This window comes from Psammomys obesus, unplaced genomic scaffold, assembly GCF_907164565.1.
Source record: "Psammomys obesus unplaced genomic scaffold, mPsaObe1.curated_primary_1811, whole genome shotgun sequence".
In the NCBI taxonomy this organism is placed as follows: domain Eukaryota; kingdom Metazoa; phylum Chordata; class Mammalia; order Rodentia; family Muridae; genus Psammomys; species Psammomys obesus.
The window spans coordinates 11,829,651-11,857,091 of NW_026592732.1; the positions used below are offsets into that span (position 1 = coordinate 11,829,651).

The 27,441-nt window shown below is 42.7% G+C and overlaps 1 protein-coding gene across 1 annotated transcript in view; it reads right to left on the reverse strand.

Annotated features, from left to right (window-relative positions):
• Positions 1 to 27,441, reverse strand: part of Deup1 (deuterosome assembly protein 1) — a 56,789-nt gene that overhangs the window by 6,978 nt on the left and 22,370 nt on the right. Inside the window, exons 7-11 of the mRNA XM_055615609.1 lie at positions 23,070 to 23,215; positions 17,880 to 17,985; positions 13,261 to 13,455; positions 11,724 to 11,810; positions 4,175 to 4,371 (exon numbers count right to left, since the gene is read on the reverse strand). Of these exons, the coding sequence (XP_055471584.1) occupies positions 4,175 to 4,371; positions 11,724 to 11,810; positions 13,261 to 13,455; positions 17,880 to 17,985; positions 23,070 to 23,215 (731 nt within the window). The remainder of the gene's footprint in view (positions 1 to 4,174; positions 4,372 to 11,723; positions 11,811 to 13,260; positions 13,456 to 17,879; positions 17,986 to 23,069; positions 23,216 to 27,441) is intronic.

Genomic DNA, 27,441 nt, shown 5'->3' on the forward strand with positions numbered 1-27,441 from the left:
TATATTAACATTTCTGGGTCCCAGCACTCTAACAATCAGCTTGTAAATAATCCTGCAACTTCAAAACACTATCTTTTAAGCGCAATACTTAGAGCATCTTAACCAAATTCCATTATGTCTCATAAAATTTCTAAAGTGATGAATAGATTATTATTCTAGAAACCAAATGCTTTGGATCACCTGAAAACGCTTCAGATTTCAAGTGAGTGAATATTAAGACATCATTCCAAATAGGGGTGAAAGACAACAGAAGTTAAGAATAGCATTGTTTAGCTCACAGACTGCTTAAATCTTCTTCAGTTCCCAAGAAGAATTCCTTACTCTGTGACCTTGACGTTTTGTGGAGAAATTTTATTTCTCCTTCTCCAAATAGTTTAACCCATTGGTATGTAAAGATAACTTGAGTATTTTCTGGTTAACTTATGCCTGACAAACATGATACACTCTACATGCACAGACCCACACATATACATATACACACACATAAGCATATATATATATGTACACATATACATATGTACACACACATGCACACAGATGTATAAACACACAAAAACACAGATGCATATTTACCATATACATACCACACATTCGTATACACACACGCAAACACATTTATACACCATGCACATACACCTCACATATTTGTACACACATATGCATACACACGTGCATAAACACACACACATGCACACACACACACTTTTGTGTATATAGCTTGTTACTTGGCTCCCTGAGCTGGGTTGGGAGGGACCGACCTCCTCTTCCACTGCTGGCATTGGTGGGAACTACCTGCTTTCTGCTTCTCCACTGCTGAGCTCAGAGAGTCCCCATGTCTCTCCTCCTCTTCCCCACAGTGGGTTCTACATGGCAATAATTTATTCAGGACATTTGAAAGGCTGTTTCTTTTCAAAACCAGGTCACTGAAGAACACCGAAATCAGGCGAGGCATTAAAACAAATTTAATGAAACTTTCAGCAAATGCAACTGGCAGGGCACAGCTTTGCAGTAGGAGCAGTTGTCCAGGCTGCTTATTAAGATAATCTCCCGCTGAGCCTTTTCCCTCATCTCGCCTCTGTCTCCCACTGTCTTGTTTTTGTTGGGCACTTTTAATACACGCTGTAATGCCTGACAAAGGAAGATTAAGGGCCAAAACATTTTTTTTTTTTTTTAATAACAAACTGCATAGTAATGGCATGGCACCTCACGTGAGGCCTCCAGTGTTGCTCCAGTGAGTGAGGCAAGGAGGTGGGAGCCCAGGCCCTCAACGACTGGCTGACATCAGCTGCAGCCAGACAAGCCTTCCCCGTAACTTTAGGGCTGTGCTTTGCTCTAGGGAGCGGTAGTGGAGCGCTTTGTGAGGCATTTCCACCATGGCACCCCACCACAGTATCTGCTGGTGTCTCTGGAGAGGTGTCCTGGGAGCATGGGAGCCACATAGCTCTGAGGTGGGACAGTGTCCCAGAGGAAAAGTAACCTGACACACAGGAGGCCAGGAACCACACAGCTCTGAGAAGCCTCCTCAGCAGAGGCATTGCAGCTCGGAGAGAGGATATCCCCGTCTGGGCTGGAGCGCTACAGTGTAACAGCTCTGCCTTGCTCTCCTCTTCTGCAGGGTTATCCCCAGCTGAGCTTGAGGCGCTCAGGAGCCTCAGTCCTGCTCCACCTAGTCACCATGCTTCTTTGCCTCCTTGCTTCTTGACTTTTTCTGAGGAGAGAGTCACACCCCACAGAAAATCTCATAAAAGAGATTTATTGGGACAGATGAATCCAGGGATGGCTGCCTCTGCTCCTGAGAGAAGGCAGCAGGGAGCTGAACAGTAAGGCAGGGCTTATACAGGATTTCTTAGGGGGCAGAGCTTTCCTGGGCAGAGATTTCCAGGGTGAGGATTGGTGGGATTTCAAATCCTGATCTTGAGGGAGCGTAGGGATTGGTGGGTTTTACTGCTCAGGTATTGGTGGGATCTTTTTCAGACTTTTCACCTAAAATTAGCATAATGGGGGGGAAGGTTCTGGAGAAGACCTTTGTGACAGTTACAGAGGGTAGAAATGCTATTATGACAGTTAAGGGAGGTTTAAGGGAGGGGTTTGGCCACTTTTCTGCCTTGAGGGTTTACAAAGTTTACAAAATATACAAAATTTATTGTCCATTGAGTGAACAGCCAGCACGGAACAGTAGGCAGGGCTTATTTAAGATTTCTTAGGGGGCAGAACTTTCCAGGGTGGAGATTTCCATGGTAAAGATTGATAGGATTTCAAGTCCTGATCTTGGGGGAGCGTAGGGATTGGTGGGTTTTCCTGTTCAGTGACTGGTGGTATTTTTCTTGTAGGGTGGGCTCTGGGCACCTTCTCACCTGGGGCTGGGAATGACCGTTAAAGCCATTAGGGAAGTCTTGGGGAGGGGAGGGTCTAGCTGCTGAAGCTCCTCAGGTGGGGGCCTGGCTGTTTTCCTGCTGTGAGTGTTTACAGAGTTTACAAAGTATACACAGTTTACAAAGTTAGCAAAAGGAGTCCAGCTTCAGTCAGCATGAACGGCCAACAGTATTCCCACCATGGCACCTCCACCCAAGTATCCTTATGGCACCTCCACCCAAGTATCCTCATGGCATCTTCGCTATGGTGCCCCCAACTGTGACACCCTTACCAAAGTACGGGCACCTCAGCACCCTGCCCTTCATTTCCTTTCTCCACTACCTAGAGCAGGATTAATTCTGCACTTTGGAGAGACTCAGGATTAGTTTCAAGTAGCATTAGAATTGTTAGAGATCATCTTTGGAATTGGAGATATGGTTCCAATTCTTAGAAACATTTGTTGCTCTTGCAGAAGAGGAGGGTTTGGTTCCCAGAACCCAGACATGCTTCACAACCATCTGGAACTCCAGTTTCAGGGGATTCAACACTGTCCTGGCCTTTGTGGACACCAGGCTTGCACATGGGGCACATACTGACATACAGACAAGACACAGATACATAAAAATAAACAAATCTAAAATTAAAAAAAGAACCCACCCTCCTAGTTCCTAGAAGTTCACTGAGATGGTGAAGGGGAGCACTGCTCTAGAGCCTTGAGAATGTTGAACAGAGAGCCCCTCCCCTTTTGGTCTGATCCATAGATTTTGCTTAGCTACCAAGATGAGCCTGACATCTGCTTCTCCAAACCTCAGGTTCAGCCTGGTCACCAAAATAATGCATTTTAGCCACCATGAATTATTAAAGTACTAATATTATAAATACAATTTATTAGTAATAATATTAGTGAGAGCGATCAACATTTATGCAACTACACATGCTTCATAGATTCCCTCGTACAACCCTCATACCCTACGGACAAGAAAGCATGGAAATATTGATTGGTGTTCATGCTAAGTATCTAAGAATTCTGAGGACAGGTTGAGTTGTAGTGCGGTCTGGACCTTCTTAATCACTTGAAAGGCTCACATCAGAGAGATTTGGTGAAGGCAACATAGCATAGCCCTTCTCGGAACCCACCATGTAAACTAATGTCTTCATGGATCTGAGAAGTTCTTTGGAAAAAGAGTTGCTTTGCTAAGCGTGTTGTAAGTTTGGGAAAACAGTAATGGGCCTCCAGAGACCCTTCTGACTCTAGAAATCTTTTGTTAAGAGCTAATTAGCACGTTTCATTGCTAACACAGCGACTCAGGATGTGAACTAAGACATTTTAGAGATCAAGGGAATAGAGAGAATGGACAGTGTCTACTCATCTGTGTACTCTACTCTCTTACTGTCCATAGGACCCTTGCTTACGGGAGCCAGCTGTTGGTCACCAAGGCAAGTGACAACACCAAGTTTCTGTGTCATGGGAGGACAGACAGAAGTGATAACTCATGTTTTCTGTTTTGCTTTAACACCATACCTAACAGAGTAAGTTCTAGTTTTCTCCATTCTCATGCTAAAGAGTAAGATTACTTGTTTATTTGTGCAGCACGTCCTCTTGAACAGCAAATGAAAATCCCCCGGGGACTCTCCGCCCAGATCACTGCTGTATCTGGCCGTCTATTGCCAGTGTGTCCTTCTTATCAAATAGTATGCCCAGACTCCTGAGCTACCACTACCAGATAAAATACAAACACCGGAAGAAGCCATCATTTTACTTACACACTTCCCCCAAGGGCTTTCTAACTGTCTGTTCCCCGTGGCTGTCTTTATGGCATACCTGTCTCCGTTGGTCTCCATTTTCAGCAGGCTCTGGCAGGCATATGCTCCTGCTTCATGATAGCTGCTCTCATTGGGCCACACTGCTTTCCCATTGACATGGAGCTTTGCAAGATCGCTTCGGAGCCTTTCGTTTTCATATTCAAGTTTGCTAATTGATGAGTACCTCGAATGATCCTTGTTATCGAAGTCCATACTCTAGAGAGTAAAACAAACCCCCACTGAATGGACCTTACACAGGAAGTGCATTTTCCACATGTCTGGACTCAGGTTGGCAAGGCCCTTTCCTTTGAGCTGGGTGATGTGCTTTTGGTGAACTCTTTGTTCCCCCTGAACATTTTAGATGTAAATTAAATTATTAATATTAATAATATTATAAATTAATTAAAATATTTAAAAGACTTTTAATGGCTGCATGAAGAGGTGTTAAGTTTATTTAATCACTCCTGTTCTTGAAAATAGTCTGTTTCAAAATCATCAATAGGGCTGTGACTTCCTCACACACAGACCTTCACTGGCATTTCTTTAGAAGGCGAGGTTAAACTGAGTGAAGGTATTTGAGGACCTCAATGGGAAATGTTATCCCTCGATCCCCGTCACTCTCCTACATTCAAGGCTAGAGAGGTGGCAGAGAGGTTATGACCACTTGTTATTCTTTCGAAGGACCAGAGTTCAGTTCCCAGCACCCACACTGGGCATCTCACAATCATGTAACCCCAACTCCAAGAGATCTGACACCCTTTTCTGGCCTCCAACAGCATGTGAACACACACACACACAGACTCATACATACACATACACAAACACACACACACAGACTCATACATACACATACACACACGTATAAGTAAAAATTAATCCTTAAAACAATCTCACAAATTCCCACCAATAATAGACTAAATGTCTTATTTTGTTACACTCACAATTTAATATTACTCTTTTGTTAGATTTGCTAATGGTAAATAAACAGTAACGGTCATCACTGAAGTTGACTATGTTTTCATGTTCTTTTTGGCAGTTTTCACTCTGTGTTCTCAGTTGCTTCTTGCATTCTTTGGCCATTTTCCTACTTAGGAGTTTCTGCTTACTAATAGCAAAATACATTTTAACACTAGAGACAGAAATCCAGTGTTTCTCCATTTGGTTGAAAGTATGTATTTTGTGTGATTTTTAGAGGACATTTTTAAAGTTTGAATTGTGGTGTGTGACATGTTTTTATCTAGAAAGGGACTTGTTGTAGTTTAGTCAAATGTTAGCTTTCCTTTGCTCCTTCCTCTTTGCCTCACAATTTTCTTTTTTTTAAGTTATTAAATATTTATTTTCACTTCTATTTGTTTTATGATTTCATTATTTCACATTTAATTCTTTAGCTATTTTGAGTTAATTTTTCTATAAAACAGAAGACAATAAAAATAATAAATTATTCCAATTATTTAAATTGCATATTGATTAAAACAGTCATACCCCATTGCTGGGTGATGTAACAAATTACATGCTGAACTTAATGTGCACTGAGATTGAATCTGGACCATTTTGCTGCATTGATCTTGCAGCTGAGGCAGAGCTAAGACTGCACATTTGGGATAGTGTTGTTTCATAATAGAGTCTTGCTACCTGGCTTATTAATGCCCCTCCCCCAGAATAAAAAATAAAATATATTTGAACTACAAAATGAATGGTTTAAATAAGAGGCTTAGAGATTTCTTTGGCTGTTTTAATTAACCACTGTAGGAAGTTTCCAGGGCAGGTGTATGTGTGGGCATGCATGCGCGGTTTTCTTCTCCTAAAGATTTGAAAAATAAACTCTGTTCTCATCGTTCATCCTGTGAGTTGAATATCCCAAGCTGTATTGTGGCTGACAGGCTAGCAGGTCTTTGGGATCAGAAGGGCAAAACCTTAGCACAAAATACTTGACTCACAAAAAGCAACACATTGCTTTTAAAGTTCCAAACATTTGGGATTCGAGACCTAGAAAACTAAACAGTTGGAGCATAGACAATTCTTTGTTAAGTCCCTAAATTTCCAAGCTTTGAGAAGCATTTACATGGAATGACATTCAAAGTCATTCCAAACTTTCTCACATTTAAAAATAGCTGTATAAGGACAATCATTTATATTGTCATATTAATGTCAATAGAGACAATAAGTTTATAAACACACTTATGCAATATGTACATATAAGCTATTAAAATGTTTACTTGTTTTGTGTCAAAGGCTATGTCTACTTATTGTCTTCTGAATACTATAACAATAGTCTTCAATAGTCTTAGGAAATGCAAAGGAAGGTCTGGTTTCTGGGTGATAACTCTCAGGAGGGCCTCTAAATATCTTACTGAGACCTGGAGAAACTCAGCCACGAGTGACTGGCCCAGCTGATCTTTTTCTACTGCTAGGGGGAGCTGCCCACAAGGCAGTGCCCTGTAAGGGAACTTCTCATCTCTGCAAGGGCATCTTGGATCAGCTTTCTTCTCTTTGACGGGAGGAAGCAAGGAGCCTCAGAATTAGGCAATTAGAAGTGTTCTCAAATTTGTATTTATTTAGATAGGAGTAATCTCAAAATCAGTAACTTCCTAGTCTTGAAAGGAAATACTGGAGCTGGATAGTTCAGTGAGAGGTAAGAGCACTTATTACTTGCAGATGGTTGGTTCCCAGCATGCATATGGCAACTCCTAACTATCCTTAATTCTTAACTCCAGTTCCAGGAAATTAGATACCTTTTGGCCCCTGCAGGCAATGCATGCCTGTGATACATAGGCATACATGCTGACCCCAAACAAACAATCAAACAAACAAAAAAACAAAAAGAAAAAACAAAAAAAAAAAAAAAACTACCATTTTAATATTGCCCAAATATCACAGATGCTAGGAGGCTGAAATAATGATGTTATAAACTTTGTTTCTTTCTGCCTAAGGTAAGGTTTCAGTTCTAATAATTTAATTTTATAATTATCTATTATTGTTGAAATAATTATCTGGTTATGGGATTTTTTTGCACTTATAGAATTTTAGTACACACAGTAGTAGAGTTTTCTTCATTTCATAACCTTTGAAAAATATAACAAAGTAAAATAAACCAGGAATAAGAAACTGATAAACTCTACTAATAAATAAAATAGGGGGCTGGAGAGAGAGCTCAGCAGTTAAGGGCACTGGCTGGTCTTGCAGAGGATTCCACCGGTGGAGCGGCTCACAGTCATCTCTAACTCCAGCACCAGGGGACTGACGTTCTTTTCTGGCCTCCACAGGCACTGCACACATGGGGCGCACAGACATAGGTAGATGCAAAACAAGCATACACACAAAATAAAGATAAAGGTCAAACTTTAAAAGGTAAGTGAAGGGATTGAACCCTGGAAGCTAGTGTTTTATATGTTAGCAAAACAGATGTTGAGCCAAAGTTAAGCAAATGCAAGAGAATGTGTTCAACTGGCCAAGACCAAGAGTAAGAAAGGAAACTAAAACCAGAATTGGCCATGACAGTTCATATCTGTGACCCTGAAACACAGAAGGCTGATGGGGGAGTTCAAGGCCAGCCTTGGATAAAGCGTGAGACCCTGTCTCAGACAAGAAAACCTAACAACAGACCTTGGAACATGGGAGATGAATAAAGCTGTAGGATCTAACTAACTTCAGTTAATAAGGAAAAAATATTAAGTGGGCATATTTCCTAAAAAGGTACAGATTATTCAAAGAATCTTAGGACAAAACAGAGAGATCTGAATAAACCAAGAAGAAAAGGTAAAGGATGGTCTAAGTTAAGTTTGTTCCAACTTTCAGTGAACTCAGGCCAGCATTATTTAGTGGCCTCAGGACATCCCACATCCAGTGTGTGTTTAAAAACAGCATAACCTTAAAACAAGAACAAAGAACCATTGTCAAACCTTACTTAAATAAAGTGTCATCACACCAAACCTAAATGCCCTAAAACAGAGTATGACTATTATGGGTTGAATTGTGGCTTCCTACAAAAGCCTGTTGAAGTCCTAACCCCTGGTCCCTGGTAGTATGACCTTATTTTAAAACAGGAGCTTCATAGAAGACCTGAATTGAATGCCCCAGAAAAAGGGAAAATCTGACTCGTGAGAATCAGAGTGAGAATCAGTCGTGGGACAGGACTATAGACACTGAGACAGAGCGTTGGTGCAAGGCACTTTCCTGCTCATGAACATCAAAGACTGCCTCAGACCAGTGGAGACAGAGAGAGGACTCCTCTGCACAGAGGTCAGAGGGAGCACGGCCCCAAGGACATCTGTTTGGGACTTTTGGCTTCCTCTTGGAGTCCTATGTGAATTAATACATCCTGCTATTCTAAGCAAACACATTGTGGTATCAAGCTAATTTAGGGCCAGGAAGATTTATCTCAGGAACCCAAATTTGGATCAAAACCAGGAAATACGCTAACCATGGTCTCTAACACATCAACATGAAAGGTGAACTCACACAGCGCCATGTCCATTCAAACGGACACAGGATCATGAACGAAAAATTCATATCCCATAAAACTCCATGTGACATTATAGTCAGAAATTAAAAAACTTGCCAGCAAATACTGTCATGCTTGAGACTTTCTTGGAGGTCTTAGCAAAGACAGTGTGATAATGACAAGAACGGGTGTGAGCAGAGGAAAAGGAGAGGCAGACAACTAAACTACACTAGCATAGTTCCCTGTAGAAGGAATAAAATAAAGTGAACCTTCTTCAAGATGAGCAATTAGCTGCTTGATGTAGTAAAAGCAAAAATTCCATTTATAACAGTGATGAGAATTGTAAATAACTTGGGAAATACTTTTAAAGAAAGGAAACATGAACTATTCAAAGAAATTTGTATTGTTGGAAAATGTGTTATAAAGAAATGGGGAATCATGCTATATCTTATTATAATAAAGGCATTAAGTCTTCAAGGTTAATACAAAAATGAATTCAATTTCAGATAGAACCCACAGGAAATCACAGGGAGACACCTGGTACATTGAGCTTAGTCTACATGGAAATTTAACTGAGCAGTTACAGACTGCATTTCAAAGTACAGTTTAAATGGACCGAACAATTGGATGGAAAACATAAAACCTCTGGAAAAAATACAAAGGTGTGTATGTGAATTTGGAAACCCTGTTGCCAAAAAAGGAAGCTCCAAAGACATCCATCAAGGGAGGGTAACTTTGGACAAGTCAGGGTTTACAATTTTGTCTGTGGCAAAATACAAAATTACAGAAAACAGACTGAAAATGCTCCTACAAATTGACAAGGAAAAGAAGAACTAACATCAGGGAAAATATGCATAAAGTATATCTCGTTCATATTGTTACAAACTGAGAGTTAATGAAGGAGACAATGCCCACCTGTAGTCGGGGAACTGAAAATAGAAGTGCTGTTGAAGAAGATAGCATAGGAATAGTGCTGGCAATGAAACAGCGATAAAAGAGAAAAAGAAACAGGCTACGATGAGTATTAACATTGAAACACACATATCCTGTGAGCCAATGATTCCTCTTCCAGGAAGCTGCTCCAAGATATACGTGTTGGGATTTTTTAGAATGAGATATTTATTCAGCGAAACTATGAAAACATAGTTGAATACACTAGGGGGCTAAAATAAGTATGAAAAGACAGTATAGTAAGTTTTGGTATATCCACACCATGGACTATTATAAAACCACCACAAAGGGCAAACTATGCTTGAGCCAGTTGGTGTGGAGAGGAGCTTAAAGGCAAACAAAAATAAGACGCTGAAGTGTGATGGCACAAGCTTGTGAGCCTAGCTAAGAAAATTATATGTGTCTGTACACACAGCCTGTGAGTATGCGATGTATGCTAAGCACCTTGTGTGTGCAGGAGCCTGAAGCCACCAGAAGATGGCAGCAGATCCCCTGAACTGGACTCAGCAGGTAGCGCTGGGTGTGGAGAACTGAATCAGGTCCTTTCCAAGAGCAACAAATGGTCTTAAATGCTGAGCCATCCCTCTATCCGTGTCCCTGTTTATTTTTTGAATCATGTATATATACACACACACACACACACACACATATATATATATATATATATATATATATATATATATATATATATATATATATATATATATATATATATATGATAAGATGTGTAAACTTTCCTAAGGACTTGCTGACTTGTGCTGCTGTCCACACACAAAGCTGCAGGTCAGCTTTGGGCAACGTTTGAGTTACACACCTATTTTGGCGGGAGACTACCTCCCCACCTTATCTGTGCAAAAGGTCAGGAAAGAGCAACAGGAGCCACCGCTTGCTTGCCAGCACAGCGCCCTGCAGCCTGTGTGGGGCTTGGGAAGCAGCTGTGGGTAATCAGCGGCTGCTTTTCTGTATTTGTGCTGTTTAGTTCTTTAAAAAAAAAAAAAATCAAGTAATATAAATGAACGAAGCCCAAAGCTTACAGGAGCAGAGTGAAGCCCCTCGACAGGAATATGGTGACCTTGCATATATACAGACAAACACCTGGATTGAACTGACTGATGTATGTATGTATGTACATATATAATGAAAACACATATCTCCATGGAGCTGGGATCCGCCTTAACTTTTGTGTGCCCCATGTTAGGGAATAAAAAGGCAGAGATGACGGGCAGGTTTTTAATGTAGCAGATCGGGACACCGGCAAGCTTCCCTTTTTTATCCATCTGTGCTCCAATCACAGGGTCCACAGCCATGCTCAAGGAAGAAGGGAGAATGCTTCCAGACGCCTCTAATGTCTTGATGCTGGAATACGGACTCGTGTGAGAACAGGTGCAGAGAAATACAACATTGGCTTCAGAAGGGGCCTGGCCGAGCCAACCCACTTGCTCACATATTATGCCTAAAGGAACTGGTCAGCGTAAACAGCCATGATGCCCACATTTTCCTATCTTACCCTTTCTGCTCCTTGAACTGTTAAAAAGAAAAAGGGTAGGATTTTTTTTTTGTGAGTGAATAAAAGAAAATATAACAAATAATGCTATTATTTCAATATTTTGACCAACAAAATTTCTTCTACAAAAACCAACCAGCGACTGCTACATCAGACAATGGAAATGAAAGGCTTGGAGCCATTTAAGTTTGTGAGAACAGATAGAACCAGGGGCTAATTCATATATTCAGTCAACGAACACTGAACGCTTGCTCTATACTATATGTCCTGAGCTGTTGGTCATGCTTACTTCCTCTTTGTCATCAAGTTGAAAGGGACAAGCCACAAGACAGAGCCAAATATGAACCAAGAAAGGACAGAACAAATCTTTCTGATTTGGGTTTGCTGGGAGGACTTCACTGAGCATAAGATTGGCACTGAAGTCAGGCTGTCTAGGATATTGCGTTTCAAGCAACTACAGGATTAAAAGCCGGGAAACTGATGCTTTCTTTGCATGTCTGGGAAGTGATCAGAACTGAACCCAAACCAAATGTCCCAGCCTGGGCAAGCCACTGTAGGTAGGCAGTGTGCAGTTCTGGGCAGCTGGGCATGCTCAGTGACCATACTGACGGTCAGCCCTGGCCAGCCAAGCCACCTCCAGTTTAGTTTGGGGGAAGGAATTCAGCATATTACCAAGTACCATGCAGGGTCTAAATCGCCCATCATTCCTTTCAGATGTGTGTTTTCTGCTCTGATAGCTTTGTATCTCTTATCTGAGACCTGAAAGATTAGCAGATAAAAAGACGGGTGTAAAACTCACAATGGAAACTCATCATCTTGTTAATTGACTCTGTCCTGTGAGTGCAAATAACTTTTCTATGGCAGTGAGGAAAACACCCGTCCTCCCACTGGGGTCTCTCCCGTCCTCCCACTGGGGTCCCTAATTCCCTCTCCTGCTTGAGCAGTGCTAAATTTAAATATCTTAAAAATAATGCTTTACTTTTCACCTACCAGGTCCGAAATTCCATTTCTCATGTATAGGAATTATAATCAATTAAAAAAAAAACCCTTTTTGAAGACACTCTTGCCCATTATACTTCTTCAACACCCAATTAACTTTCACAGTAACCAGTATATGGCTTTCTGGGCCTAGTTTGTTCCTTCTGGTGTTTTGGCCGTGTTTCCTTGTGTGGCTATGAGTTCGTTTTGTAGCTCTTTCTTCTTCCTCTTTCTTCTACCTAATGTTGGAATGACAGATGCGTGCCTCTGCACCTGGCCTGCTCTTTTTTTTTTTTTTTTTTTTATATATATCTAAGGCTTATTTCTATAGAAAACTCTTGTTTTAAAAAGATTTACTTTTGTAAATTATAAAATCTAGGAAGCACGGTGCTATGAAAATGAAAACGAGAGCCGTTCATGTGCCCCTGCCTCTGTGAACACCCTCCATAGCACTCTGCTGTGCAGTGCCCTGTGCTGGTTCCCTCTGTGTGACACAAACTGGCCAGTCGAAGGCCTGTGACTGGGTGAAGGACCATTTTTTCCCTGTTTTTGTAAATACACACAATTTAACTGCTCTTACGGAAATTGTCTGGATTCATGTTTTGTACTCCAAAAATCACCTAGATTTAGAGTCAAAGGGTCATAAAGCCAGTGCTGTCAAAAGCAGGTTACAAATTATTAGTAAGAGAGTAAGGAAATTTAAAGAATAGATAAAGAGGGAAGGCAGGCATAGTTTCCCTGGCAGTGCTCACAGCGTTTTAACGCAGAAACTCCCAATCTCTGCTTGTATCTGAGGACCCTGGCATGTGTTGATGGGATATTTAGTAAATAAGTAGTGATTTTTATCTTTCGGCCTCCATGTTTAAAACACTAACAATGATCTACTAAATTGGGGTAGGCGGTCAAGAAGGCTGGGATTTTGTTCTAAAAAGAAAGTGTTAGTGGATACACCCTATGGAAAAAATTAAGGAAGCAGGGCACAGGTGAAGTGGGAAGTCAGTGGCAGGAGCATGTCAGCACAGACTGACCACTCACGCGTGTGCTGTCTGGTAGGTCCTAGAGTTTCTTTGCTGAGCCTTTGTCCGTGGCACAGGGTTTTATGGGGTACCACGGAAGCATCTCTGAGGGCACGTCTCAAACATGAACCTGGTGCCCAAGCCTTTGGACAGTTGAGGGGGTGGGGGCTGGGATGAGCATGACAGCCCTGTAGAGTGTGCCCCTGCGTGCCTACCTGTGGCTTTGCTAACATTTTTTCTTTTATTTCTAATTCTATCTTTAGCTGTCTTTCCAGAAGGGCAGCTTTCTTCATGACAGTTGCTATAGTGATCTCCTTCTGACGAAGTTCCTGGGTGAGGTCGGAGATCTCGCTTCTCATCCGCTCGTGTTCAGAGCACCCGTTTTCCTCCTGATACGACTGGCTTCTCGTCTGCAGGGAGAGTGGTGCAGAGACGTGAACAGCCCCTCACGACAGAGCAGCTGCGGCTTCTGCTGGACTTTTAGTCCTCCTGCCCTAAGAATGCCTGCGGCCCACAACCCCCACTTCTGGTGATTCCTGATTGACAAGCAAGCGGCACCCCAAGCCAGTTTCCTCCCTACCCCAAAAGCCCTCCGCCTTCTTGTCCTGTGCAAAGCGCTACTGATGACTCAGCTTTCTGACAGACTCGACAGAAATTGTTAAAAAGTACTTTGTTTTATTTTGTTTTTGAGGCAGGGTCTACCTGCACAGCCCAGATGGGCCTTAGCTTTGGATCCTTATGCCCTGGCCTCTGCAGTTCTGGGATTATGGGTATACACCACCAAGCCTGGCCATGGGACCTTCTTATGGAGAAAAAAGTGAGCTAAGGAGAGTAAGAAACTTGCTCAAATCATACAAAGAGTAAGTGCCAGATGCGAGACCAGAGTTCACGGTTCTCGGCTTTAATTAAGTTTTTAAAAAACTGAGAAAATCGCAAATCCTGCTGAGGCAGCTGTGGCTCCGCACTGTCTCGGAAGCACACTGTAATGCCCTAAGCTTCTGTGTTGGTAGGAATGTCTCCCTGGCCTCTAGTGACGCCTTGCAGTCTCTTGTCTTCCCATAACAGGGCCCATTGGACCTGGACTCCTTACCACCCTCAACTTTTGAAATCCAGCTGGGCATCAACCCAGTTCACCCTATCAGATCCTCTGCTTTCTATTCCTGTCACTCCCACCTTGGCCAAACTCCCCAGCATCATTTTAAAGACCCCACTCGCTGCTTCTCACTCTTGAGAGTCAGAGATAAATTACAGTGACCGTTCTCTCGGAATACACCCATATGCAGCAGGGAGAGAAAAATAAACATATTTATAAGATAGGGTAGTAATTGGTATTTGAGGGATCTCCTGGAGGGTGCCTAAAACAGCTGGGTTTGGGGGGTGGGGCTTGTATCAGGATGTTCTTCCCAGGGGCGAGGTTATCAGACAAAATACTGAAGGGTAGGTGGAAGCTGGAAAGTCAGGAGAAGTCAAGCTCCCAAGCAAAGAGTGCAGCCAAGGGTAGGGACCAGATTGCCATGTGCACTGAAGGAGCTTGGAGCGTTCTGATCAGCTGTGCTCCAGGAAGTAAGGCCAGAGGGGGAAGTCAAGAAAATCCGTAACGAGGCTTATATGAATGTCCGCAGAAACTTAAAACGTGAGAAGTGACTATCTTACATTTTTCCTTAAAAATTTAGTGTACATCTCTGAAGGAATAAGGGTCTCTCTCCTTTTTCTCCTTGTCTTTCCATCTTTCTTCCCAGAATACCATTTATCAGTTCTTTCATATCACCAAATATTTTCAGGCAGATTCAAATGTGAAATTGTCTCAAATCTTCCATGCTTTTCAGGTTTGTGAAACTGAAGTAGGATGTCACTATGCTACCCAGTCTGCTTTTTCCAGCCCACTCTTTGTATATGCTTGTTCTTCTCATCCAATCCCATAATCTCTTGTTCTAGTTACAGTTCTCATGAAAGGCTGTCACGTTCTCGGACCTGTGCCCCATCCATTGTGGGTTGCACACCGGGACAGCCAGGATTCAGGAATGATGACCTAGTGCAGAGGGGACCTGTGCCCGGGGGCCAGTCTGCTGCATCCCAGGCAGGCTGCCATCATTCCTCATCTGGCCCTGCCCTAATTGCTAACATTAGAAATGTGACTTAGAAATCACACAGTCTTAACTTTGCCATCCAGCAAACAGGAAACGGGGGCCTGTTGTCCAGCTAGCTCCCCAAAGTAAGAGTCCCAGAGACGGGACCTAACCCCGGAATACGTTATAGGTCTCTTTAAATTGCATTTGTGTGTGCTTGCACTCAGATGTCACAGCACACATATGGAGGGTCAGAGGACGCACGGGTGTTGGGCCCCTCCACCCACCATGAGTTTTGGGGATGGAACTCAGGCCATCAGGCTTAGCTGTGCAAGCCCCTCTATCTACTCAGGCCATCTTGCTCACTCCACGTGGATCTCTTCGATTGCCCTCCTCTGTTTTTTCTCTTTATAGCTTATTTGGTGAACCAGCCATATTGTCCTGCAGTTTGAGAGTCTGGATTTTACTGTTTATGTCCCCATGGTATACTTTAACATGGTCTTCTTAATAACGAAACTCAAAAAATTAAGAAAAGGAATGTGCTATTCAGAAAGAAGATTAAGGTGTTTTTTTTTTTTTTTTTTTTTTTTTAATTAGCTTACAGTGGTTAGATATTAAAACAACATGCTCTTCCACGGAGCATGTTTCTAAATGAGACTGATTTATCTGGGCTTTCAATGACAGGGCATTTTTTTTTTTCTTAAATGTGAATTTTATCACAAAATAAGTGACTAAAAACAGCTCTGTACCCACAAAAGAAAAACCACTCAAGATTCATAGCACATGGCCCTTGATAGTGTTATCACAAGGGGATGGAAATGCTCTTTACAGATGTTCTGGAAGCAGCAGCTAGTTATCCTGGCCGTCAGTACTGACCGGCCCAGTGCTTCTGCCTGGGCCTCTAAGGAACCTGGGCATCTGGGGACCCTCCTCCACCCAAGACTCCCACTCAGAGGATTCTTGAGTTCACTCTGTATTTCTGGCTCTGTCAGAGCCTCTGAGGTCCAGAATGCTGTAACCACACATGGCTCTAGTTACTCCTTTCACCACAATACAGTCTCTTGAAATGTCAGTGAAGAGCATCTTTTGAAAGTTATGTATTTCCATGTGTAGCCTTGGTTGTCCTGGAACTCAGAGATCCACCTGCCTCTGCCCCGAAAGTGTTGGAATTAAAGGCATGTGCTACCACCACAGAGCTGAAAATTATTTTTCAAATCAGCAAAATCGGTTTTATGGGATTATGTGGTATCAGTGTTTAAAACAGGAAGGAAATATAATTGTTCTATAACACATTTTCTATGCTGGACTTGCATTAGTTCTTAGACTGCTAGCTCTGCAAGGATCTATCTTTTAAGGGGATGAAGAGTAGAGACAGGGTCTTGATATGTAGCCTAGACTGGCCTCAGGCTTGTGGAAATCATTCTGCCTCAACCTCCATAAATGTTAGGATTATTGGTATGAATTACCACACCAAGTCAAGATCTTTCATCCCAAGGTATTTCCACAAAACTGATAGAATTGTTACTTGGAGGGACTCTTGGTTGTAGGAGAATGAAGAACTTAGGCTCCATAAGAACTGGTGCCCAGACCCGCCCAGACCCTCCTCATCGAGGGTGTTAGCTCCTGGTAGAGGGCTTGGTACTTGCTAGGCCCTCAGTTAGGAATGTGGGTGTGGCTCAAACCACCAGGAGCCCACAGCTGTTGGGCCTTCCTCTGAGCCAGGTCTTGTTCTAAGTATGTAACTTGCATTATTAGCTCCTGAATTTTAACAGAGGCAAGTATGTAGTCTTTGGGATGAAAGAGCCTACATTCAAAACTACTATTTACCAATTATTATCTGTGTAATGTGGGGGAATTTACTCAACTTCTCTGAGTTTTAGTTTCCTCAAAGGCAAAAAGAGGATGCCATAGAACCCGTTTTATAAGGTGACTGTGAGGACTGACTGAAACAGGCTTTGTTAAATCCTTGAGTTGGTTTATCCCTGGCATATGTTAAGAGGCCCAAGAGTACCGGCATTTCAAACCCGTCACAACCTCAGTGTGTTGGAAGTTGTGTAGCTATTTCCTGGAGCTGAATCATTTCCTCCAGAAATGAGATGAAAAAATTCCACCCAGAAACAGAAAGCAGAGCTCATAAGGCTCAGGAAACTAACAAGACATGCCGAAAGGTGAGGCCCACAAAGCCCATGCCCTGCTGTGAGCAGTGACGGTTGCTGGGACCCGGAGGTTGCAGTGGAGCTGCTGCTAAGCGCTCCAGGGGTGCAGCTGCTCCGATGCAATACCCCTCCTGCATGGGCGTCTCAGGGATAAAGCTGCCTTCGGGTCATGCATGATTTTGAAGTAGGCACACCCCTCCCCACCCTCGTTCTGTAGGTGATGAACTCATTGGTTTACCAAATGAGTCTCTAGTCGTACCCTATCGGGAGTGAAAGACATGTGTTCACAACTCCCTAGAACAAGTAATCCAAGCAGTACTAACCCCATCCTGGATGAGGACCCTTTGCAAGGAATGCAGACAGGTCTCCCATGGGCTGAGCACTTGTCTGGGCTCTCTCAGGAGGGCAGGCCTCCACATTGCATCAGCAGTCTCGCCCAGGCAGAATAACTGAAGATTTCCATACACACAGAATATCAGAATTATCTGCTTGGTAGACTAAAACTTTTGGAGAAAATACAGCGGGAAAGAAGGGAGCAAGAAGGAAGACTTTAAAGCCAGTTTTATACAGAGACCTTAGAGCTGGGAGAATAGATCTCAACATATTCCATACCTTGTTTAATTCTTTTTCATGATTTGGTTGATCTGAGACCACTGGAAACTCTTTCCTTTTCCTTTCTTGTTCTTTTGTAGTAGAAGGGGAATATGATGATTCGAGTCTACAAATTTAAAAATAAAGCAGGCAACACTTAAGCTTTCCTTGGTGAATTGGTAATTCTGTTATTAGTCTACATCACTGGAAGCTGTAGAGATAGATCACTAAATGGTTGACTAGTGCTAGCTACCAAAATTGCAAATGCTAATAATTCCAGTCCTGGGAACTCACTCCTAGTTCTCTCTAGGAGTGAGTGTGGTTTTAATGGGAGAAAAGGTATCAGTCAACAGGTGTTTCAGTCATACATTAAAGTGGACATAATTCTGAAATTGCGTATGTAGATAAGATTTTTTTCTTTCCAATTCTTTTATTCTTTTTTTATTTTTAATTATACTTTATTTACTTTATATCCCCCCTCTAGTTCCCTCCCTCCTCCCCTCCCAATCCCTCCTTTCCTCAAACTAGGATCAGATGGAAGAAAAAGAAACTCTCCCTTACCAGTGGACTTGGGGAGGGGAGTGTGTAGATAAGATTTTTAAAGTTTATTCACCTATGTATTTTGTGCATATAGTACTTTAACTGCATGTGTGCCTGCACACCAGAAGAGGGCGTCAGATCCCATTATAGAGGGTTGTGAGCCACCATGTGGGTGTGGGAATTGAACTCAGGAACTCTGGAAAAGCAGCCAGTGCTCTTAACCACTGAACCAATTATCCCTCCAGGATGAGATTTTTGAAGAAGAAGAAAAGGCTGCTTCCTATAGCAATCAGCATGAGAACCTAACCGGAAATCTGCTCAACTTCTGATGCATCAGGGCAAAGAAATATGTCAGCAGTGCATGGGGCACACACAGTCCACAGAAACACTGAAAATGATGACATTGGACAGTGTGGCCGGGGAAGGAGCTCAGAGGTGCCTGGTTTTTGGCTATTTACTTATAAAAGGAACTGGAAACCACTTGTTAATATTGGAGTTGGGCTGTGAGGGATTGGGGATTCCCAGGAGAAGGGCAACTCTGCCTGATGCTCAGAGAAGCACATGGGGTGGGGTGGGGTGGGGGACAGTTCCTCATATGTAAGCCTGAACCAATCACAGAGGAGAGCACCAGGAGGAAGGAGGGGAGTGCAGCAGCGACAGGAAGTTGGGTAGGCAGCTGTGACTCAGGAGGAATCACTTGTGAGTGTATCCCGCTTCTCAGAGCCATTCTGATGGTGTTAAAACCACAGTCCCAAATCTTAGCAACGGTGGAGAAAGAATTAACTTAAAGATTGGAAATAAAGGATCTCTCAAAAGGTACCGATTCATAGCAATTCCCTTGAGGTATGGGGGGGGGGGTTCTAAGCCATTTGAGCTTTCTGACCATCACAGTTACCCCTCCCCCATACACACACCTCTCCCACTTTCAAGTTTACTTAGGCCGACAGAATGTATGGGTGTAATCGCCGCTGTCATATGCTCATCCTGGAAGAACTGCCTTTCTGTGAATGTCATTCTCTCCCCCGTGCATACAAGTGATCAGCGCACACACTACATATTATTTTTTCTGTACAATCAGAGTACACACTATGTGTTATGTTTCCCGTATGACCAGAGTATACACCACATGTTATTTTTCCAATATCCTCAGAGCATACCCTACATGTTATTTTCCAGTGTTCTTGTGTTTCTCACTGAGCAATGTGTTATATTTTCCATTTCATCTAACATTCTTTACAAGCATCATTTTCCAAAGTAGTCTTAAAATTTCTCACTGAGTGAGCATTCTCAGGAGCTGTGGTTCTGACCAGACAGAGCACTCATTTTGTGGTGAACTTGCCAAGTTCAGTGAGTGAGCGGAGAAGCATGCAATGCCTTCGCAGACAAGTGTTAAGAAAACATGGTCACGCTAATGCAAATAGATGAAGGAGGTATGTGTTTTCTCTAAGAAAAGGACATTGGAATTACTTCTTAATTATGCAAAACATGTCATACCATGGTGCCCTAAAGAAGGAAATGGAAAAGCTAACAAAACTCGTTATCTTTGAGAAAGGCTCCGGGAATGATTCACTAACCACTGCGCCAGTGTGCTGGGCTGCTTCACCTCCGTAAACCATAAAGAAGAGGCAGAGTCCAAGTCAAAGAAACCCAAACAGACCAGACAGGCAGCAGCCCCAGAAACCAGACTAAGAGGACGTGAAAATCACAGTGGGAAGCTATAATGCTCAATGCACGACATCTCAAGTCTCAGTATGAGACATCTGAGCGAGTCCCTCCAAACCAGAAAGACATGGTTCGGAGACCAAAATGTTCATACAGTTTGACAGAGGATAGGGAAGAGATTGTATTGGTCATATATGTAGAGGCCTGTACTGAATGCTGGCTGTGTTTGGACTGAACATTATTAGTTTTGTTCTTTTGTGGCACTGGCTAGACTGGAACTCACTCTGTGGACCAGGCTGAGCTAGAACTCACAGAGAGCTGCCTGCCTCTGCCTCCCTAGTGTTGAGGCCTGCACTATAACACCTGGCCTGACACTGGCTTCATTTTTGAGATTTATTTTTATTTTATGTGTATGGCATCCTGCCCGAATGCATGTCACTGCACCGTGTTGAGGTGGGTAGTACCAGCAGAGGCCCAAAGAGGTCATTGCATCCTCTGGAACTAGAGCATCAAATGGTTATGAGCTGCTGTGTGACGACTGGGAATTGAACCCGGGTCCTCTGGAAGATCAGTCAATGATTACTGCTTGAAGAGCAGTAACTATTATCTTTCAGTAAAACACCCTTGATCATTTAGCTAGTCAGGTTTTTAAAAATCTCGTCATTTGTTTCACAAGCTTTCTGATTCTCCGAGGAATGTTCCACACGGGTGAATTGTTAAAGAAATCAGATCATCTCTTCAAAACATCAAACGCTGAGACCACTCAGCAGAGCCACTTTTTGGTGGGTGTGCAATATGCAACGTGTGCCTGCCGTCAAGGAGGAAAAAATATCTGTGTGAGTAGCAACTTTTCAAAAAGAGATTTTATTTTGAATTATGTGCAGGTGGGCGTGTCTGTGTCCATGAGTGCAGATGCCCACAGAGGACAGAGGCATCAAGTCCTCCGGAACTGCAGTTACAAGTGGTTGTGAGTCACCTGCCGTGGGTCCTTTGGAAGAGCGGCAAGCTCTCTCACCCACTGAGCCATCTCTCTAGGACAAGCAGTGACTCTCTTTATGAAGCTACAGGTCGCGAGTGCAGAGGCATAGGAACCACACTAGTGAAAAGTTTAGCATCAAGCTTATGGGCGGCCCAAGGTAGAAGCCATCAGAATAAAGAATAAATCGCACTTCTCTGCAAATCTATAATCCATCACTGGCTCTACACTGTTGTTTCCATCACTATCCTAAAGAATGTGTGTTACAGTGTGCACTTGGTTTCAAGGTTTTCGTTGGCTTGAAATTGCCCAAGATTTTTTTAGGGTCGGTCAGGAGCAGAGAGTGAGGGTCTAAGGCATTTCGAATAGGCCACCCCTCACAGTGTAAGATAATGTCACTGGCTCTAAGTTCCAAGAGAGTATGGACCTTGTTCATTTCACTCAGCACTGTTCCCAGTGCCTGGAACACAGTAGGTACTTAGTGAAACGATGTGAGGAGAAGATATCATCCAACTAGGCTCTCTCAGAGATAAGTAGCTGGCTAGCTCTGATAATGGAGCTCTCTGAAGCCCATGACCCGCCAATCAAAGCTTGTGTTAGTAAGTGTGGTGGGAGGAAAGGGTAGGAACTACAAACTAGAACAAAACTATGTCCTCCCTGGGTTCTGTGATGCCTGCATTTCGCTAACTGTACAGCCGGAAAGCATCTCTGCTTTGTCATTTTATTCTTTGAGAATTTCAGATAATATTTTTGATCATATTCTTTCCCCTCCCTTAAGTCCTCCCAGATTTCTCCCGAGTCCCTACCCACCAACTTCAAGTTGTCTATCTCTTAAAACAGACAGTCTCGGAGTTTGTTTTGTGTTGGCTGGCTGCTTTTGAACATGCGGCCTGCTGTGGAGTGCGGTGGCTATATGCAGTGTCACTCCATTGGAGAAAACCTCTTTCCCTCTTGCAGCACCTAGCAAGTGTGAACAGCTTCCTGGCTGGCGGTGTGCCTTTGTGTTGCTTACCTTCCTCTCTACAGGGATATTATCTGGCTCGAGGTTGTGCAAGTGTTGAGTATGCTGTCACGGTATCTGTAAATTCATATGTACAAATGCCTTGTGGTTTCTCAAAAACACTATTTCCTTGATGTCATTCACTACCCCTGGCTCTTAGCCATCCTCCCCCCTTTCCAAATAGGTCCACGAGCCTTAATGGAAGGGGTGTGACATAGGCATCCCATTTAGACCCTAGCAATCCCAAGTCTTTTATTCTCTGAACTTTGACCTGTTGTGGGTGTCTGTGTTAATACTATCTACAGCAAGAGAAAACTTTTCTGACGGTGGCTGGATGATGCATTGATGTGTGGGTATAGAAATACGCCACTGGGAGTCATTTTATGCTGTGTTTATTTAGCAGAACTAACAGAAGTAGGTTGGGACAAAACCCTGAGATGAGTTTCTCCTTCCGCTCTGCAGCTCCTTATCTGTTGGCCCTCGGAAAGCCACATGGTTGCCCAGTTGGCTTTGACCGATGAGGCTGGCAGAGTTGAGCTTTCTTCAACTCAGATGCATGCCTGGCTTCAGGAAAAGCTGAGCCCCTACCCAGATGGTCAGAGATCATCTGGAAACCGTGGAAATAGATCATGGACATGCATTTGCTAGTGTTGGGTAACTGTATTTTCACTGACTGGGACTCCAGATAAACCTGGGTAGAGCAGGAGATTGTGAAGTCATTCATTCCTTATCCTTCTAATTAGAAACACAAACGAATCCTCCCACAAACCCAGTAAAGATGGTTTGGGAAATTACAGCCTTTTCTTGCAACAAGTTACACAGTTTCAAAAGACAGAAATAAAAATCTCCTGCATTTGAATAGATAGAACTCTGTAGTTTATAAGCACTTTTACCTCTATAATACAATTTGAATGAGAGAAAATAAGAGAATGTGTGCTAAACTTTATTCTAGTTGAACTGTGAAGCCCTTGAATACATATATACTTTCTGCTTTGAGAAATTTCTCTCCAGTTGTCCAATGTGAGAACTGTACCTTTTCCTGTTGTCTTGAGAAGCGTGCCATTCTCCCATTTTCAACAGTTCCCTATGCAAGTGCAGTCTTTCCATTTCTATAATCCTCAGGAGATCGTCACGTGATTGTAACTCATTCTTCACCTCTGACAGTCCTGCTTCCATGGCCTGCGTTAATAAATTTTTGATGTTTGCATTAGAATTATGGTGCACGATACATTAAAAAAAAAAACAAAAACAAAAACACAACAAACCTTAATATCTAGCTCTCAAAACAGCACAGGATATTTGGTTACCCAGCAGATCCCACTGCTGAAATGTATACTCTTCTAATTGCAAGATTCAGGAAAATCAAGCCTGGCTTTCTCCCTGCTGGATAGCTTTCACAGTGCCAGAATGTGCTACACAGGCTGTTTGGGGAGGAAAAAAGTCCTCAATGGTATTGCCCAGTGGAAGACGCTGCCTGCTACTCACATGCCAAGGCAACTTGTGCCTGCTAGTGTGATAGTGGCATGAAGCTGTGGAGATAACCAGTCACATTCTGACTGCATTTGAGGCTTGCTCCACAGGAAGGGATTCATACCTGGGACTGTAAACCTAGTCAAAAGTTCATGGACAATGGGAGATCACAAGTTCTAGGCAAGAAGCTACTCGTGTTACTCTGATAAATAGACATGTTGGTAAACTTCCTTCTAAATCTTTGCTTGGTCAGGGGGGCTTCTTTTTGCAGCAGGCAGTGATTAACTCAGAAACTTGTTACTGGTCGAAATACTGAAAAAAGTCACTGTGGATGCTTAGCCTTAAATGGGACGTATTCTCTCCCACCCCTTCCAGGCTCAGGAAGTACTGTGGCAGGGAAGACTTCAGAGTCAGAGGATGAGCAAGAGTGTCCCTGTCTCTTTTACACACACACACACACACACACACACACACACACACTTCCTCTTTCACACACACACACTCACACATATGCTTACACATATTCCCTCCCCTCTCACCCACACACACTCACACTGCCTTTCTCTCACAAACACAAATTCACACACTGGCTCACACACACTTCCTCCTCCTAACTCTCTCTCTCATACACACATACTCACACTCTCACACACACTCCCTTTCTCATACACACATGCACCTACTTACACTCCCCCTCACACACACACACATACACACACACTCACCCTCTTTCTCTCACACACAAACACTCAAACACATTCCCTCTTCCTCACATACTTTTTCTCCCTGTCTCATACATACACAAACACACATTTGTTTACACACACTCCCTCCTCTTTTTATCTCTCTCTCACACATAGGCTCATACACATTACCTCCCCCCTCTTACGTACACATACTTTCACACACTCACACACACACTCCATCTCTCTCATACACACACACTCACACACATACAAACACATACTTTCTGCCACACACATACTCACACACATGAGAGTAGAAAGACTTGTTAGAGAAAAGGATGGATACAGTTGGAGGGAGGGGAACCTGAGAGGGTAGTGATGGGTGAAAATGAACAAAATTCACTATATACATGTAAGAAGCTGTCAAATAATTTAAAAATTAAAAAAAACCACCTATAAATCAATATATTTAATTTTAAATAAAGTGTGTTTACGCTTTTGCTTCCTTTGTCTTGCAGAATTCCACTCTACCTTTCACTCACTGGACAAATCTTCACTGAGCTCCTACTATGTGCTCTGAGGCACAGATACTCATTGACCTCAGAGTGCTCACCACTCTGGATAAAGATAAAGAACAAATGATCAATGACCAAACCACAGCCATGTGGTCACCCCGTGTGTGAACCTGATGCAGTAAAGTTTGAGTAAAGTACAAAGTGTGTGCCCTAGTCAGTGCTGGTACTGCTGATTAATAAACTGGTAAGCAGATGGCAGATAACCTCATTACCAAAGCCACATCGGCTTTTCCAGCAAAGCTGGCAAGAGATGAGTTAGGAGGCCTCGTTCCCCTCCTGCCCCATGGCAGCCAAGCTATACTGAAGTAACTAGAACCATCAGCGAATCCATAGGAGTCTTGAGCAGTTCAGAAGTGAAGGGGACAGGAGAGAAAGGGTATTCTGGGCAGGGTTCCTCAGAATGTGGGCAGGAGGAGCCCAAAGCACAGTGAGAGAATCTGAAATGAGACCAGATTCCTCTCACAGTAGGAGGAAAAGAGGTGTATTTCTGCTTTTGGACAGGGGAGCTTCAGAGCCTGGCTGTCTGTCGTTGGAGGTGGAGGGGTCAGGAGTGGGGTTATAGACAGGCCTGCTGGCATCCCTTGGCAGTGCTGTGTACATACTTCAGGCTCATGACAGTGGCTGGTTGGATGATATTGGCAGTTCCCTGGGAATCAAAGGGTACTACACTGTATGTGGCTCCTGTTGCTGGTTTCTTTCCCTCAGTCAGTTTCCAGGCTTTATCCATGCCACACTACATCCCTTCCTGCTTATGGCTGAATTATATCCTAGTATATGGACATGGCACATTCTGTTCTGTTCATCAGTTGATAGGCACTGTGGCTTGGTTCTCCTTTTGGTAATCGTGAACATTCCTCTTAAATGAGGAGAGTTCTCAGGAGTTTTTCTTAAAACAAAACCCTTCAATTATAATTCTTTCCCAAGGGCCTTTTGGCCTGGGTTTGGGAGGGGACCGATTACAATACTTAGCCATACACATTCCTTGTGACTCAGAAATAAGTATAAAAACAGACTCAAAATGATGTCTTATGAGATCAGTTTAGATGCTCTCTGTTTTGAACAGTGGGGATTTTTCAGATAGAGTTAAAATCTCAAAATCCATAGAGACACGAAACAATAAATTATGCAGTAGAAAAGCCATTTTCCTTCATGTAAATGTCTTCTGTTCTACAGGTGGAGGAGGGCAGCCCGGGCTTTCAAACAAAGCAGCAGAAAGTGGGCAAGTCTTTTCTGGGGGAGAGAAGTGGGGAGGCCCCTAACTCCAGGCCCCCCTACCCCCAGGACCTGTAGTGTCTGACAGGAGTGCTCTGTTCTCTGTCACTAGAAAACATCTCTCCTGTGGTGACAAGCATCCAGGAGAAACACACTGTTAATGATCCAGGGACACAGGTGTGAGAACTTTAGGATGAAAGCATTTGATTGCACAAATTGGTAACAATGGTTTGACGGATAAGTAGGCAAAGCAGGTTGTAGTTGAAAGCATTATGTAAACTGGCTGCAAAAGTATAAAAACAATTGGAAGGATTTGTTGGTATTAATAAATCTAGAATTATCTTCTTGGCTTTGGAATCAATAATCCTGAGTTGACATGAGAATTACTGGATTTTTAAAGCCAGGATGTAGTTTTGAAATTGGCATAATTTTGCATGAAAGTCAAATCAATTATTTGCAATGTGTCAAATATCTGGGAAAAATAATTTTGTTATTGGGACATTTTCAAGCATACCTGGAACAATTTAAGCTCTGGAAACTCCCTTTAATTGGGATAGTTTGTGAAATCTGAATGTACATCAGGCATTTAGCACTGGAATGCAGGCATGTTGTACGTATAACATATACTCAGATTTTTGATGGCTTACTATGAAAATAAGATATATCATTAATAATTTTTACATATTGATTACATTTTAAATGACAATGTGTGTTTTGGCACATTCAATATATATATATATATATTGAATAAATATACTACTTGTAATAAATGCACTTATTTCTCTATCTTTATCTGGCATGCACAAAGCCCTAGGTTCTATTCTTAGCACTGCAAAAACTGAAGGTGGTGGTACATACCCCAAATCCCAGTCCAGGAAGTGGAGGATGAGAAGTTCAAGGTCACCTTAGACTCTATAGGGAGTTTGAGGGCAGCCTGGGCTACGGAGACTCTATCTCAAAAGTGAAAACAATGAAACAAAATAAAAGCCAATAACAAAGGTACCAGAAAATTAAACTAGATCCATGGTTGGGTTTTACTTTTCTTGCACAGCGTTGTGCTAGTTCTTAGCGATATATTAACAAGCAAGTGAGACTTTAACTTTCCCAGCATAGATGTTGGGAAGATGCAGAGCCATTTATTTTTGTCATTAATCTCTGGTGGAGAATACCGCGCACTTAAAAACACGAGGGGCGTGTAGCATGGTAAATAAACATGTGCAGTGCGTATGTGCGCTGACACGTTGCAGGGTTCTGGAAAGACAGATGATGATGTGCCTTGGGAAGATGCAGACACAGCTGCCATCAAAGTGTGCAGCAACATATTAAATGGCAGCAATTTAAAGAGGAATAGTTGTCTTTTTGTATTTGTATTCGAGCCGTGGAACGTTCTGTCAGGTGGCTAAATAGAGAGGGCATTTTTTTTTTTTTTTTTTTTTTTTTTTTTTTTTTTTTTTTTTTTTTT